Raw genomic sequence first — 17,193 nt, 5'->3', positions numbered from 1 at the left:
TTTTTTAAAAAAAAAAAAAAAAACCAAAAAATTGTTTTTTTTTTTTAATAAAATTTAAAAAAAAAAAAGGTTTCCCCCCCCCCCCCCCCCCCCCCCCCCCCCCCCCCCCCCTTTATTTTTTTGGGGGTGGGGAGGTAAATGACAAGACCAAATCAATCGGCTGAATAATTGATGTGGTTAATTTTTTCAGGGTTGGGGCTCCTTAACTTATGCCGAAAAATTTCACGTGTGGCTGCTAAAGTTTACCCGACCCACCAAGGGCCCAGATGCCTGAACTGCCATGATACAAGTAACGTATCACATGAAGAAAAGTTCTTATCATAGTCTTCTTTTTTTTTTTTATTAATAATTTTTTTTCCTGTATTTTCACCTTACAAGTTATAGCTGTTAATAGTATGCAACACACTTCCATATCTGACCGTAGAAAAATTTGTAGAATACCTCATATTTATTACAATCAATTGATGCATGAATGATATGTGTAGTTGAATTTAATACAACCACTACTTGCATGATGACTTTTAAAAATAAATACGCACATGTTATAACATTATTTACTTATTGTATGGTTGACATGATACCTCAAATGTATTCTAAAATTTCTCCTCACGGTACGCTCCTAAGATTATTGATCCTATTTCTCTATTTTTTTTTCATTCCACTTCCAAGTCAGATTGCATATTCTCGATATTGTAGTAGACAGCTTTAGATGGTAACAATTTTCAATTTTTTTTTTTTAAGGAAAACCAATAATTTGAAAAGTATAAAGAAAAATTTGGAGGCTTGTTAATTTCGGTGGTCAAAATGTCACAATAGTTTAGGTATAGGTGCTAAAATCTGAAAATTGTAAAAAAAAAAAATCAATATATGTTTTATAATCGCCACTAACTGTCAAATAAAAGATATTCTTTTATCGTATTTATAAATTAATAATGTCAAGATCATGCAAAATTTATTAATTTAAAAATGTATTATTTTATCGATAAATTAACAGTATACACACACACAATTCAATGAACATACATTTTAATAAATTAAAAATTTATCGTATTTTATCAATCTAATCAATTTAAAATGAATTAATCCATTAAATATATATTAAATTAACAAAAAGAATTTAATTCAATTCCAAACTTCAACCTTGAAATTTCTAGATGCGATATGTAAAATTAAATATTAAATCCAACTATATTTAAATGTCAAACAAAAAAAGTAACAATAGAGTCATATTTAATTTAATAAAATATCATAATAATTATATTTATAATTTTAAAAAAAATTATTAAATTATGATATGAATAAGACTATAGAGTTATATAAAGACTTTAAAAAAAATTATCATACTTTAAGAAATAATAAATTGTGTTGGCAAAAGCCAAAAGAAATGGAGCCGAGTTCGTAGTTCATTAGTAACCCATCTACTCAAGGTGGGTTTGAGTCCCAATAATGATTGGAACTCAATTCTCCTCACAATAAAATTAAGTAGGAGTTAAATTTTAAATCGTGCCATAATAAAATTATTAAGAAGACAATAAAAAGATTGTAATATATCAATAAACAAAAAAAGAAAGAAAGAGAAAAAAAAAAGGGAGCCCAATGAAGTGCAAATGATGTAATATGTCGATTGCACTCAAGATTTTCACATGACGGGGTAGTTGATAAGGTTGGTATGTAAAATAAAATCGAAAAGGATGCGTCAATGGATGAACCATCAATTCATATGGCCACTAGAACAAGGTGGAAAAATTATGGCGAGGGACACAATTTTGTTGCTCATTTAATTGACATGACGGTACGAACATGTGTGAGGGCCCTTTTTTCTTTTTGGTTACGTGCTTTTGCTTATGACGTCTATCTACACTTGATATTTTTTTTTATTAACAAAAGTAAAGCACTTTGAAATTAATTTATTTTTTTTTTGTACCGCAATAAAAGCATTTTGAAAGGAATTTCAATTTCTGTCCCCCCAAAGCAAGTTTCAATAAGTCTTCTTATATGTAATGTGACACTCAAATGTGTCCCCTACTTGCATTTTTAATGGTGAAAATCATGCTTTTAAACAACTAAATCAACTTGTCAAATATCAATTTTTTTTTTTATATTGGACATATATGTGTACATGCATCTTAAAATATTGAGATTTGATTTTCTCTGATAAGACTCGAAAATAAGTTTATTTATTTTCATTTTTCTTTTCCGATCTTCCGGGAAGGGGTTCAAATCTCTTTAATGGTTTCACAAAAAAATAATTCTTAATAATTTGTTAAACCAAATGGATCCAATGACATTGCCATGCCCTTTCTTTCAAATCAGCAAGTGTCAAGACTGGAGTTTCCGTCCGTCCCCTCTCCTCTTCATTAATTGTCGTACATTGTTCAAAACCAGCGTCCGAGTGCCACAAATCTTATTATTTGATGTGGCAAATGCGAGGCCCATTATTAGGCCCACTCGAGTAGCCGACCCCCCTCACACTCTCTTTTATCTTAATGTGGCCCCAACAAGTCGAATGTCCAAACGTGCACGTAGCTTTGTCCAAAGTGCAACATATAATGGAGAGCCAAAGTCAAGCCACTCACCGCACACTCTAGTCCCTAACTCTTCGTCAATTATCAAGTGTGTTTTGTTTATTTTTTATATTATTTTATTTTATTTATTTAAAAATAAATAAAAACAAGAATTATCAATTATGTCTTATCACTCAAAAAATTAAAATAAATAAAAAGAAAAATTAAAATCATCATCCAAAGTGGAACCCTATCGCTTACTAATCATACTACTTGGGCCCGGCCCATATTCTCTTCTGCATCAAAACCCGTAGGCCTCACCACCACTTGCTCGATTCGGAGGGTGTAGCACACGGTCCGTTGATGTGGTGGGCAAGTTCTTATTTTCATTTGTTGAATGCATCCGTGACGGCACGTGTGACGCAGTTATGACCTTGGCCTTTTTGGGTGTTGTTTGTTTTCAGAAAACGACAGGCATTAAATGCACAAGTGGCTTTTTGGAGAAGCATTGCATCATTTTCAACTTTGGCCCCTTCTCCCTCCCTACCACAAATTGTCCGGAAGCGACAATTTTCTATCTTTATAGCTTATATGGGTAAAACAAGATAATCAAAGTTTAAAAAAAAAAAAAATCACAATTTTGTTTTCTAAATTTATTTAGCCATATATTATTTTATCGGGATTTGACTATTAGTGCAGACCGATTATCACTATATCTTTTTCTAAGATTTCAATTTAAATGCTTAATTAAATAAATTTACACGAAAACTGTGGGAACAAATCACTAGGACATCAACAAATAACAATCACTTAAATAATGCGTAAAAACTACATTCAAATAGTTTGATTCGTTGTATTTCTTGATGTCCTAGTGATTTGTAAAAAAATCACAATGTGTCTTATACTATCGTTAAAAGATATATTGTAAAAAATTTTAAAAATTTCGTAAAATTTATATTAGGAGAGGATCATATTCCATCAATTAATTTCGACACCGACGTGTGTCTTCGTCCTTGATAAGCCTTCATTGTCTTGACTAAAGAAAGCTAAAACCACCTAACGTCCATGCATAGTTATCTTGCCAGAAAATAGGTATATCTTGTATATCTTTTCATCAACAGGCAATGGGGGCAAGCACCAATATAAGACTGTGGCTCAGTATCAACTGCCAGCATGTCAACTACATACCACAATAGGCAAACGCAAGTAGCATGAGATCATATTCAAGAACATTGTTATCTAAAATGCTCTTCTTTGGCTACAAAAATAAGGAAAAATTTAGATTTGTGTGTGTGTGTGTGTTTTTTTTATAAAGAAAATAAAGAAAATATTTGGTCATTTCTGTAAATTTGTAGAATCTTTTTAGTTGATCTTTCACTCTCTCCGGTATCTCTCTTTCTGTCGTAAAAAGCCAACTTTCTTTGGGAATGGTTACTTTTTGTGATGAAATTTGTTATGAAAATGAAAAAGAAAAGAACAATAATTTCTTCACATTTTATTATGCAAAGTCCATTCAGCAGGCACCAAAAAAGAAAATTCCAAAAGCGAAAAGTCATGGCCCATGCAGGTCTCGAACCTGCGACCTTCGCGTTATTAGCACGACGCTCTAACCAACTGAGCTAATAGGCCAATTTATTGCTCCTAATTTAGGGACTATGTACAGTAAACCTTGTGCTTACTGGCCAGCCCAGCCTATTTAAATGGAAGATATGAAGAAGTGGATGTGTTATAAAGCCATGAGGGGACACGAACCTCGGTCAAGCTCATCTTGTGCAGCCTGCAAGTTACTGAAAAGAAAATGCATTCCCACCTGTATTTTTGCACCTTATTTTCGGTCCGATGAGCCGAAGAAATTCGCCAAAGTACACAAGGTGTTTGGAGCAAGCAATGTGAGCAAGATCCTGACGGAAGTTCCTGAAGAGCAACGCGAGGACACCGTGAACTCGCTTGCGTATGAAGCTGAGGCTCGGCTTAGAGACCCCGTTTATGGGTGCATTGGTGCCATAGCTTTGCTGCAAAGAAAGATGATTGAGCTTCAGCAGGATTTGGCCGTTGCAAGAGCAAGGCTTGCTCGCTATACTACTCCTGCTGCTAGCTCTTGTGCCGTATTGAACGATCTTTGCGTCGGCGGGTCGCCAGCTTTCAGTGATCTCGCTGCTTGTGGTGATTTTTTCGACAGTTTTAGCCAGAATTCATTGGAATTGAATCGAGTTGGGGACATGTATGATTTTAGCCAAGTCCCATATATGTAATTATCTGTGTTTCTGTTTCCAATCTAGAATTTAGTTAGACTTATGTGGGAAAATATTGAATTTTATGAATAACTGTGTGCAGAATCAATGTGCTTTTGCAGGGGAAATGAAACCAAATGATGAACTATTGCACTGTTTACTTACTTTAGGCAACAACACAAATACCATACATGGTACTAAGACTGAAAGCGTTTGATTTTTGAGTACTCTCTACTGTAACCCAACCAGCAGTCACATGCTGTTGTACAAAAATCTTTGCCAAATTCCTTGAAACATGAATCATGATGCGTGTGTGTTTTGTGCGTGTGTGTGTGTGTGTGTGTGTGTGTGTGTGTGTGTGTGTCCCTTCTGTTGAGTTGTTCCATCATTGTAATTTGTTCTTTCAATCGGTGAAACGACAGGTTTTGGAAATAAATTGTGGGGGAATATGAAAGAGAGAATAAGACGGGAATAAAGTCAAATAAAAAGAGATTGGTTTTGAATGAAATGAATCATCATCTGCCCCAAATGGCTGAGGAGTCATAAGTATAGGTAGTACATCAAGTTGTTGATATCTGTTTACTGTGAAAAAGTTGAAAGCAACAATTACTGTCGAGGCATAAAGACTCGGATAGAGCAACAATCCCTCCTGTTCATGTATTTCAAATTCGTTTCTCATTATTATTAATTTTAATTTTAGATTATCTCGATAGAATGATAATTTTTAAAATACCCTTAAAATTATTGTAACTCACATATTTTTTATTCAAAAAATAAGGAAAAAATAAGAATGCGGTGATGAAATTTTTTTTTTTAATCTTTTTAACGAAAATTAGAATAAGTTGAAATTTATAATAATTTAGTGATATTTGAAAACTTATCATTTTATGAGAGATAATCCAAAATTAACCCATATTATTATCACCATAACAATTGGTTAATCATCAAATATGTGTATATACACTAGAATTATCAGACTCCAAATTTTTCTTGAGATTCGAAAGTCATGTAATGTTCATATACAGTCCACAGACTCACCCAGGAACTTTTTTGGGTCAGTCTAATAGTGAGAAGTACGGAAGACAGACGAACACTACAGACGCTGAGACTTTTTGGCTACAGGCAAAAGACCGAATGGCAAAAGCTCAATCGTCATCTGTTCACCTAGTGAGTTGATTAACTACAAATGCAGCATTCGAGTTGCCTATACTTGTGGTGTATACAGATGATTGCCGTCGAGATATCGATTCTCTACAAGCTGATGGTTGTATTTTGAATTTCTCAACATCAATTGGATCTCATGGCTACACACACACACACACACATGAAAAGGGGTAGATAAAAACATCAGCAAGTGAGCTTGAGACTGACAATCAATCACACAGATCATTTAAAGAAGAAAAACTGGGAAATATATAAATGTAAGAGAATAATAATAATACAACAACCGCCTCATAGATTACGAAATACAAATTAACAGAAACCTGTACTGAAACAGCCATTCATCTACAAACACATTATACACATGGATACAATGCAAGCTTATCGTCTTCAAAAGCTTCAAATTTGAATCTACCGATTGTTAGATTAAGGAATCCAAAGTGGAATTTGGCAGGAATGGATCATCAAGTGGCAATTCTCAACTGAAATGTAGTGTTCATGTAATTTCAACTTTGACTTTTCTTCCCTGTTGAAGTACAAAGGTTCACAGAATGCTCAGCAGACCATCGTGAATTATAATCTCAACTTTTAGACAACATAACATGGTAGGTAAACTATCACAGGGGCTAAGCAGTAGCTGCAGATCAAATAATAAACAAATCACAGTGTAACCAGTAACAGGAGAACACAATATCTAGAAGTTGATTCACCAACGACTTTTTCAGAGTCTGCATGGGAGAGTGTGTGTGTGTGAGAGAGACAGAGAGAGAGAGTTGGTGGTATTTTGTAACTCTATGCTTCCATCTACTGGAATCAAGCAAAAAATTTCAAACAGTCTCTGCAATTGACAAAAGGATGTGCTTTCATATTGGAGGCTCAGAGCAATCTGACTTATTTAAGAACATCACAGTTTCAGGACAAACAAATACAGGATTAAAATTCAGTAAGCAAATGACAAACGATATCTTTCCAGAGCTCTTTAGTACCTTCTGCACAGTAGATAAGAAAATTCATAATGAACATGAAAAGATTGCAATCCTGACACAAGCATTTTGTGGCTTCAGGAGCTTCTGCAAACAAAAACCAGAACTCCAGAGGAGAATCCCAACCCAATATCAACTGATTCACCACAATAAGCTAAAACAGGCCTTTTTTTAAACCTGTTCGATCATCTAATCTATGAAGCTGAGCTCAGCTTAAAATCAACCAGAATTGAATTGAGGAACACTGTTGAGCCTAAATTATAAATAGTGTCAGTTTCACTGCTCTTTTCCCTGAGTTCTTGGACAAATCTAGGAAGCCATCAACTTTCAGTAAAGTAAAAATATTTTCTAAACTTCTGCTTCTCCGTTTCCAGTTTAGCGGTCATGCAAAGCTTCTAAGCTGAGCACATCTACTCATGAAACAAGAACGAACTCATATAAATCAAACACATCAACAGATTCAACCACAAAACTCAGAACTCAGATTCTGAATCCATACACATTTCCTAAGCCTTCATACTAACAGCGGTCATGCAAAACCAACAAAAAGCATAATAATTAACTCAAATTCAACAACTTCAAGTTGATTTATCAAAGCAACTAACCCCAGACAGACCCAACAAATTTATAATGATTAACTTTTAAGGGGGTGACTCAAAAGTCAAAATCATTTTAAAAAAAAAAACAATCACCTGAGCTAGCAGGGCGCTGTTTTCGCTTTGATTTTTGGATCTCCAACTGAGCTCCCATAAACATATTCATTCTTTCACACTCCACATCTTTTATGAACTCCAATCTCTCCTTCTCCAATTCCATCATCTGCTTTTGTTTTGCGCTCTCAATTCTCTCATAAATCTCCCCAAATTTCAATATTGCCCTCGCCAATTCCCTACACGCCGCTCCATCAGATAAATCTACGTCCTCCATCCGATGCACCTTTTTCACCACGATTTCATCATCGTCGCCATCATCATCGGCCTCACCGTCTGATGACAAATTGTCATTCTCCGTGGATACTGATCTTCCAACAAAACTCGTCCTGGGTTTGGATTTAACTCGCAGAGTGATATTCGCTGGCTTTTTACTAGAAACGGCGTCGTTTCCGATGAGCGAATCGAGACGGTAATAAAATGGCCATTTTGACGGAGGCGGTTTGGCTTTCTCGATCTTGTACTTCTTCTTCAACGTGTCGATCCGGTTCTTGCACTGGATGTCCGTTTTCTTAGGCTTGACGCCGTTTTCACGGGAGTTGACGGACTCCGCCACTTCTTTCCAATCCTTTTGACGGAGATGCCCTCTGTTAAGTCTAACGTAGCGGTCTCCCCACGCCTCGATTAGCGTTCCAGTCGCGCCTTCCGACCAGCAGTCTTCGCGCCCTCCGCCAGTGGTTGCCGCGTGAGTGCCACGGACGTTGTGGGACCCACGGAGTTCCATTTCTCTCGCTGCGTTGCTAACTTACGCCGTGGGATGTAGGTTAAGGTGTTGGAGTGGGACAGAGACGAATTGGGGGAGTGAAGAAGGAGGCATCAAGTGGGCAGTGAAAGTGGAAGTAGAAGAAGAGATGGCCGTGCATTGTGACCGCCGGTGACGTCAGCAACCGTAACGGGGTTGGATAGTTTGGAATTTAAGGGTGTGCGTTTGGATTATCTTGTTTCGTTGGCTTGGGCTGTCAACTGTCAATATAAATTTACCGCCAAACAAAATTTACCGCGAGAAATTAAATTATTCCGGTTTTTAAAAAGAAAAAAATATTTTTTATATTTTGGTAAAATTTATATCAAAATCCTAAAGAAAAAAATAAATGGACTACTTGTCTTCTAAATTTTATGGATAATTAATGATACTTTAACATAAAAATAGGATGTTGACAAAATTGATAGAATATATAAAGCACTCAAATACATAATTTTATAATTAAAGAGCTGTAACTATCTTTACTTGTACTGAAGTTAGGAATGAGCTAAAATATAAAAAATATAAAAAAAAAAAACTCTAATGCAATCACAAATCCCTGATTAGAGGCTTACTCGTACTCGAATCACCTTAATTTTAGTTGAGTCCTATATTGTTTTATGCATATTTTTAATTTTTAATGATGCTTACAAGATATTTTTATACTATTTTAAATTTCTACAATATTTTTTCAGTTAATAGAGAGACAAAAGCAATTATCGCATTTGAAATTAAAAAAATAAATGATAGTACATATTAAAAAAATAAATAAATAAATAAATCATTTTACAAATATGGTTGTTACTCATCACTAAGACTATCAATTCTCCAATGGACCAATAGCTGCCAGAGAGCTACGGTCCTCACTTAACATTGATTTCATAATAATCCCTCAATTTAAAGCCCATTTTCAAATCCCTTTTATTCATTTCTTTCAAAATAAAATTGGCCTCATTAAACCTCTCCAACCCAATGAGCTTACTGCCTAATGACCCAAAAAGCTCTGTATCCAATTTTATATCCCTCCCTCCACAAACCATCACGAACTTCACCGCCTGCGCATAATAGCCCAACCGTAATAACGCACCCATAACGTGCGCATATGTAGAATACAACACCGACTGTCCATCATCCACCATCCTCCTCAGCAACACAAAGGCTTCTTCCACTCTCCCGGCTCTACACGCGCCGAGCACGAGAGCGTCGTACGTACGCGCATCAGCACCCAATTTCTCTTCCTCCATTTTCTTAAGAACACCGCTCGTAGCCGTTAGATTCCCCTTAAAACAGTACGCAGTCAACAGATAATTATACGCCGTTAGATCAGGCGAAACTCTAATTTCTGTCATCACCTCCATCAAACCCCACGCTTCCTCCATCCTTTTCCCCCTCGTCAACACGCTCAATATCGGGTGAAAAGTAATCGCGCTTAAACCAAACCCTCCCTCCGCCATGATATCCACCACGCGCAACGCCTCATCGATCTTTTTTAACTTACACAGACGCGCAATGAGTGTATCGTACGCGCTTTTCCGAGGAAAGCCCTTGTCGAGACGAGCCAGGGTTCTGCAAAGATCGCTGAGGACCGATAAAGAGTTCTCCGTGTTGGTGATGAAGTTGAAGGTGTTGGCGGTGTTGAAGCAGCAGTCTCTCGCGCGCTTGTTGAGGAGGTATCGCACAGTTTCGAGGTCTCGTTCATGCCCTGCGGCGTTGACGAGATCGTCGTAATACGCGCTGGTGGGCTCGTCCGGGAAAGCACCTGATTTGGTGAATGAACGAGTGACGAGGACAGATTGGGGGATAAGAAATTTGGTCGGAAGTTTTCTGAGAAGTGACATTACGCTTAGGGTTTAACAAGATTTTGAGAGACGATTGGGCTTAGGGTTTATCACGTCGAGCTGTTTACTGGAAGTGAGATAATAACAACTGGGTCCCTATCTTTCACGTTTTCTAGAATAATGACATAGTTGGTTCATTTGTATCATATAAATTCTTTAGGGTAATTTTTAAAAACCTCCCCAAAGGACTGAGGCTGTTGCAAGTAGATGATAAAAATTATTTTATTTTTAACTGCAAGAAATATCCTTACAATATTGATTTTTTTTTTTGTGGAGTTTTGTAGTATTATATTGATCCATTGCATGGGCTATCGAGAAATTATTTACCGGAGAAGACTAAACTATAATTAAGCATCTAGGAGCCAACTATACCATAAAAGTACACTTTAAGAGCTCAAGTATAATAATATGTAAAATTATTCAAATCATAACAACCAAATCAATATAAAAAATTATAGGTTAAAATATGCAATTTATTAGGAAAACAACGACACTCTATGCTTTAGTGAAATGATTGCGACACTTTTTAAAAAAAAAATGATTACATAAAATTTTCTTTAAATAATTATGTCTTAATGAAATACGGATAGATCATTATAAATTAATAATATAATTATCCAAAAAAAGTTATGTGACAATTTTTAAGTATAAAGAGGTTCAATAACTATTTTACTAAATCACCTAATATTGTTATCAATTTACTAATTTATTATTATTATTATGAAGTCAGTAAAAGGACTTCTATTATTGGTAGGGATGGCAATGGGGAGGGGAGGGGAGGGGACCGATCTCTCCGTACCCATCCCCGATATTTTGCGTATGTCCCCGTCCCCTCCCCGTCCCCGTCAGAATTACTTGAGAGAATCCCCATCCCCTCCCCGAATAATAACAGGGGATCCCTGAGGGTCCCCGATCCCCGAATAACTAATACATTTTTTTTCAATTTTGAGTTAATCATATTAAAATAAAAAATTCAAATAAAAGTAAAGTTCGAAATATATCTTGCATTAATATCTATTACAAAAGTCACATACATTAAATTAGTAAGTAACGCAACATGCAAGGAATACAAACTTCTTTTACAAACTATCATGAACAAATTAATAGTTTAATACAAAATTGTTACAAATAAAATCGAATTTAGATTCAAAATTAACTTTTTCAATGGCGGCGTGGACACTTTATAAATGTGGACTATTCCCTTTACAACACAATAGTTAAATCGGAGCAAATTAAAAACAAATATTAGATTAGATTAGATATTAAAATTGTGATTCACTGTGGACAATTATAACATCTAAAAATAAATAATAAATAGATTTAAGTTTAAAATATTTAAAGAATATTAAAATTAAAAAAATGTTTGGCTAATAGAATCTACTCGATCTTTTTAATGTCCTAAATAAAAATTTAGGACTTTAATTAGTTAATTAGGCCTAAAAATTTAATAATATAAATATTTTGATATTTTTTATTTTTACCAATATTTATAATTTTATAATTTAAATTTTATTATTTATTTATTAGTAATTTTTAAAAATTAAAATTAAATTAAAAATTAAAATGGGGAAATGGGTAGGGGATGGGGATTCCACATCATCCCCGTCCCCTCCCCGAATAAGAAATGGGTAAAAAAATTTCTCCGTCCCCTCCCCGAATAAGAAATTGAGTATGAAATTATCCTCATATCCTCCCCAAATGGGGAAAATCCCTGAGGGTACCCGTCCCCGTGGGGATTTTTGCCATCCCTAATTATTGGGGACTTGGACCGTTACCCTTTTTATTCCAAAATGAAAAAAAGACATCTACATTCTCAAGGTTTGGGAAAATGGTCACAAAGATCTTAAAGTAAAAAAAAAAATGACACTAAGACCCCTTTTTACTCATAATATCATTTGACTATAGTAATAAAAAAAATTAACTTTAAAGAATTTTAATTAACACAAATTTAATATAAACAATATAATCTATCTTTAGTCTAATAATATTCAATTATTGTTGGCATTTAAAATAATATTCAAATTTTAAATTATTATATTTATTTTAATAATATACTTGTAATATTATAAAGATTTTAAATAAATCTTTGGGTTAAATAGATTTTACAATTAAAAAATCTTCGTTATTAATTATATTAAAAGTAATTTTTACATAATATTCAAAATAATTTTAATTTATTTGTTTTAATATTATGTTTTTATCTACTATTTAAAAATACTTTAATATAATAAAATAGGTCTACCATATTGAAAAATATTAAAATATTTTTAAATATTAAAATTATTTTGAAATGTCTATATATTATTACATTTATTTTAATGGCATATTTTCATTTATATAAAATTTTGGAGTTATTTTTTTGAGGATTTACAGAGTTAAAAGGTCTTATGATTAAAAAAAGGTCTTAGTATAATAGTATCTCTCGTTGAAAACTTGAGAGTATTTGTGACTATTTTCTTAAAACATGGGAGTGTAGGTGTTATTTTTCTTTATAAAATCGATTTTTATCATTACAGTGCGAGTGTATTTACTTTGACACTGAAAGTATAAAATTCAGGATCCCGAATTTTATCATCAATTAAATGTTTTTTTTTTTTAAAAAAAAAAAGCTTTTCAGAAAAAGAAGAAAAATTGTCTGCCTTGGATTAGGCCCACCAAAGTTCGTAACTGGGCTGATGGGCTCTATATTCTACATTGCAAAATCAGTGGACCTTTTAACAATCTTCAAAAATCATTATACTCCCCTTTCAAATTTTATTTCTTAAAATATTCTTTTTTTTTCAAGTTATAAACTATAAATCTATGTATTAAATTAATTATTTTTCATTAATTATTTTTTATCTATAAGATGTTTATTTTTAAAATTTTTATTTATATAATATATATAAACCTAAAATCTTAAATTATTTTCTTATTATTGTATATGTTGATACCAAAATATAGATCGACAATAAGAGTTAGAAAAAAATTGTTTTACTCTGTGAACAAACTGTAAGAGAGCTTCATAGCCATTGTTGAGAATGAAGATCTCAGTGATCAGAATCTTACAAAACAATAACCCATCAATGGTCGCCAAGGGTGTTACTGACGTATACTCTTTGATGCTTAAGTCAGAGATCGAAAGTAACACGATAAAAAATAAATAATAAGAGAGAGAGAGAAGAGAGAGTAAGAGAAAGGCTTGGAGGATAGTATAATCGTCCTGCAATATACCTATTTCTCATATATTGTTTTGGACTAATGACCTCTTAATATAAGATATCTAATCAAAAGTATGATTAAGTAAGAAAGACTTATCTTTTATCTTGTAAGATTTGAGTTTGGCGAGAATCATGACTTGTATTGTTTAATTCTGTTTAGATTAGGACATGTTATTAGATGTGGGTCCTCAGGCTCAAAGGCCCATTCATTTATGTCATCGGGTCGAGTTTAGTAAAAAGATGAGTATAATAATAAATTTGTACTTCCATAATTCTAATTAGCGATTATAATTTTCTCAAAAAATTATTTTTATTAAAATTAAAATATAAATATCAGTGATGAAATGGGGATGGGGGTAAAATTTTTATTAAAAGAATAATTTATTTAAGTGTTTAATTGAAATTATGTTTAAAATATAAGAAATGAATTAAATTGTATTTAGGTCATTTTAATTAAAAGGGAATTTTAAAAGGAGTTCTGAGGGATGTCAAAAGGCCTACACTTGCAAAATATGCAGCAACTGGAAATCCTGTATTGCTTTCATGTTCGTCTGAAGTTGATGAATTCTGCCTGTACTCTTAAGTCTTAACAACAAAAGTGTCTTTGGAAAATCGGAAGCAGCGTTTTGTTTATTTGCTTCATCGTGTTCGGTTCAATGCTTGTTACTATGCGCTTTTACATGAAGAGTTATGAGGCTGTTTTCTTACAAAATTAAGTAATAATAAGTGAAATGATTTTGTAAAATATATACAAAACGCTTTTAAAAATAATCATCCCTGGTTAATAGTAAAATTAGACATATTACACAGCTGAAATGAATTCGTTATTAGTATCAGGTGATGCCTATCTGAAATTCTAACGTCCCAAATTTTACCCTAAAAATTTTCTTTATGGTGAAAATTTTACCCAAGATTTGAGATTAAAATTTTGAATTAAAGTTTGTGATGTCTAGCTAGCAATATTAGTGGAAATTAATTATCGAAAACTCTAAGAAGTTTCCTTATACAATTGAGTTTAAGATAGCCTTGTAACACGATTAGGTTATTATTTTTTTAATATACTAATATATTATAATTAGAACTCTACTGATATTTTTATAATCAGATATTAATTAAAACTCTCTTTTATAATAATAGTATGGCACAGTCCGAACAACTACTCTTACTTTAATACAGAAGAAAAATCTATTCTACCCCAAAACCAAAAGTCAAATAAACTCCTATCAAAAAAGCTTTGAGTTTCAAACTTATGCATCCAAGGGATTAAGTTACTATTGCAATTGCAGTAGAATATAACGTTGGCAATAACCACGTGTTACGGATTTTTCTTTAACTCAAAATTTTTCTTTACCCAAGATTTGAAAAAAAATCAGAATTAAAATTATCAAGAGAGGTCAGATAAGTTAAAAAGGATTTTTCCTACTCTTTTTTTCAGATTTTAATTCTGAGATTGAAGGAATCCAAGTTGTTACGGAAATCCAGGAGCAGAGGCCTACCTTTACCAGAAGCCAATTAGTCTAAATCAGAATTAATATCCGACAATTAAAACCCCATATTTAGGACTCAATTATAAAAAAAAAAAATCATTAGACGCCATCAGTTAATTATTTATTAAAGGATCTTTATTTATTAAATGATCTAATTTATAATGTAAAATAAATCAATAAAAATGGTTGCCCAGCCAGGAGGGGGGTCCCTGCAGGGACCATGTCGTTAAGATTTACGCAGCAACCAAAATTATACAACTTTAAGGGTCACATATTCCCATAAACCTAATTTTCTGGCCAAGGAATCAAACATACTTTATACATAACTTAGCAAACTCGAAGATACTGTAATAATGCAGTCCACATGTTTAGATTTACAATAAACTCCTTTATTTATTACATGGAAAGAGTTGAATTATTGTTGAATTCTGGTTTGTACGCATGAAAAGATATGTGATGCACGCCTTAAGTTCATCTTTAATTGAAAAAATGAGAGTAAAGGAGAATGGATTTCATTTGTTTGGTTTAATATGAAATTTATTTTTTTATCTTTATATATATATATATATGTGTATTTTAATCATTCTTCTTTTATATTCTCTCTTTATCTTTTATTTTTTCAAATTAAACATGTCATTAAAATTGTTGTAGAAAATATAAAATAGTCAATAATTGCCTCCAGAAATTACACTCCTCAAGAATAGGGAGAAATGATATACTCTCAGGAACGGGACCCAGAAAATATATTCTCCTAAGAACGGGGAGTAGAGATTCTACTTCTACGAATGGGGCCCCATAAAGTATGCTCCCCCAAGAATTGTGAGCATGGATTCTACCTTAAGAATGAAGCCCCAAAAAGTATGCTCTCCCAAGAATGGGGAGCAAGGATTCTACCCAGGAATGAACCTTAGAAATTATACTTCTCCAAGAATTGGGGAGTATGAATTATTTCCCAAAAATGGGTCCCAACAAAATATCTTCCCCTAAAAATGTGGAGCAGGAATTCTACCCTCAAGGGGCAAGAATTCTACCCTCAACCATAAGCCCCAGAAGTCATGCTCCCCAAGAATGGGGAGCAGCAGAACCATATTCCTCAGGAATGGGGGAGTAGAGCCATGCTCCCCATGTATGGGGAGCAGGAATTAGGCTTCCTAGGAATGGGGAGCAGCAGCGAAGGATGGCAAAAATCATGGATCCAGATAGCCCTTGACCCAGTGTTAGATTATGGACCGCACAAGGAAAGCCAAGCCCAAATAGATGTGCTATCGTTGAAGGATAATATAAGGACATTATTTGGCCCAGAAGCAAATTAAATAGAGTTTGACACGAATACAACTTATGAAAAGCAGAAATATTTTGTAATTAAAATTCTAGAAGGTATAGGAGAGTTAGATAGAGTTCAAGTTAGAAAATGACTTTATCTATAGAAGGCTATAAAAGCAGAGGTCTCTCATAGTGTAAGGAATAAAAAAAAAAAAGAACAAAAAGAGAGGGAGTCTAGTTGTAAGTGCGATCTTAATAAAATATTTATCTTTCTGTACCCGTAGACGTAGGTCAAAGGTCGAACCACGTTAATTTTCTGTGTCTTTTTATTATATCACCCCGCATAAATTAATTCTCTAATTTGATTAGAAATATGCGTCAACAAAAATAAATTATTTATAGGGATTTATATACTATACTCACATTCGTAGGGAGGAAATCTTTTTACTGAATTCTCCAAGCAGAAGAAACGTAACGCTAGTCACGTGATTAATATTATGAAGAGAGTGACCAATACTGACCTCAAAATAAAATTCTACCTTTTTTTTTTTTTTTTTTTTTTTTTAAGGTTTTGGTTCTCATGGAATATGTTAAAACAAAAAAGTTCCGGAACCAGTGGCCTACCTTCGCTGGTAAGCAAGCCGAACAGATCTAATATTCGACAACAAAGCCCCATTTCAATTAAAAGAAACTAAGATAATCGTTTAACTTCATCTTGTCTAATCCATGGTGATTTAATTATATATACGAGATTTGCTTTTGAGAAAAGACGAGATGGGTTCGTAATCACCACCGAGCTGGAGAAAAAGGAGGCAGTGGAGATAAGACTTAGGAGTTGAGGAATAAAAAAGAAAGATTAAGCTTTAGCTTAGCTTAGCTTAGCTTTAGATTAAAAAACTTTTAGAGATCCATCACGTTTGGTCCCCGTAGTGAATTTGACTTGTCTTTTTTATCCATCGATTTTAATGAAATTCTCTTCCCTATCCAAAGTGTCTGCAAAGGGAGACGAGTGAGTTTAAGAGATAGGGCGGTGATAGGGCGTGAAGGATTTGACAGGAGAATCTCTTGTTATTT

The 17,193-nt window shown here is 33.6% G+C and overlaps 3 protein-coding genes and 1 non-coding gene across 6 annotated transcripts; 1 reads left to right on the top strand and 3 right to left on the bottom strand.

The window, feature by feature from the left end:
• Positions 1 to 4,059: 4,059 nt before the first annotated feature.
• Positions 4,060 to 4,133, bottom strand: TRNAI-AAU. The gene has a single exon. It is a non-coding gene; the product is annotated as a tRNA-Ile (tRNA).
• Positions 4,134 to 4,141: 8 nt separating this feature from the next.
• Positions 4,142 to 4,979, top strand: LOC18044182 (LOB domain-containing protein 21). Its single transcript, XM_006435714.2, has one exon. It carries the CDS (start codon positions 4,205 to 4,207, stop codon positions 4,754 to 4,756), a length of 552 nt encoding a protein of 183 aa, XP_006435777.1. The 5' UTR covers positions 4,142 to 4,204; the 3' UTR covers positions 4,757 to 4,979.
• Positions 4,980 to 5,767: 788 nt separating this feature from the next.
• Positions 5,768 to 8,514, bottom strand: LOC18044181 (trihelix transcription factor ASIL2). 3 transcript variants are annotated; one of them, XM_024186695.1, is made up of 2 exons: positions 7,572 to 8,514; positions 5,768 to 6,039 (listed from the first exon to the last, which is right to left on the bottom strand). In XM_024186695.1, the coding sequence occupies exons 1-2, from the start codon at positions 8,311 to 8,313 to the stop codon at positions 6,023 to 6,025; spliced, it is 759 nt and encodes a 252-aa protein (XP_024042463.1). In that variant the 5' UTR covers positions 8,314 to 8,514; the 3' UTR covers positions 5,768 to 6,022. The 3 variants fall into 3 exon arrangements, with proteins under 3 accessions (XP_024042463.1, XP_024042462.1, XP_024042461.1); XM_024186694.1 differs by lacking the exon at positions 5,768 to 6,039 and adding an exon at positions 6,086 to 6,422; XM_024186693.1 differs by lacking the exon at positions 5,768 to 6,039 and adding an exon at positions 6,445 to 7,289.
• Positions 8,515 to 9,134: 620 nt separating this feature from the next.
• On the bottom strand, positions 9,135 to 10,301 carry LOC112099245 (pentatricopeptide repeat-containing protein At3g56030, mitochondrial-like). The gene has a single exon (XM_024186454.1). It carries the CDS (start codon positions 10,167 to 10,169, stop codon positions 9,195 to 9,197), a length of 975 nt encoding a protein of 324 aa, XP_024042222.1. The 5' UTR covers positions 10,170 to 10,301; the 3' UTR covers positions 9,135 to 9,194.
• Between the last annotated feature and the right edge of the window lie 6,892 nt (positions 10,302 to 17,193).

The sequence above is a fragment of the Citrus clementina genome, unplaced genomic scaffold, assembly GCF_000493195.1.
Source record: "Citrus clementina cultivar Clemenules unplaced genomic scaffold, Citrus_clementina_v1.0 scaffold_4, whole genome shotgun sequence".
NCBI lineage: Eukaryota > Viridiplantae > Streptophyta > Magnoliopsida > Sapindales > Rutaceae > Citrus > Citrus x clementina.
Note: the sequence above shows the minus strand (reverse complement) of the source record. Positions and strands in the feature narration are given on the sequence as shown.

Excerpts from the sequence above, each read along its gene's own strand:
- LOC18044182 (XM_006435714.2), top strand. The coding sequence starts at position 4,205 with ATGGAAGATATGAAGAAGTGGATGTGTTATAAAGCCATGAGGGGACAC.
- LOC18044181 (XM_024186693.1), bottom strand. The coding sequence starts at position 8,313 with ATGGAACTCCGTGGGTCCCACAACGTCCGTGGCACTCACGCGGCAACC. Across the intron at positions 7,290-7,571 it reads ACAGCGCCCTGCTAGCTCAG|ATGTGCTCAGCTTAGAAGCT; the intron begins GTGATTGTTTTT and ends TTTCATGAGTAG.
- LOC112099245 (XM_024186454.1), bottom strand. The coding sequence starts at position 10,169 with ATGTCACTTCTCAGAAAACTTCCGACCAAATTTCTTATCCCCCAATCT.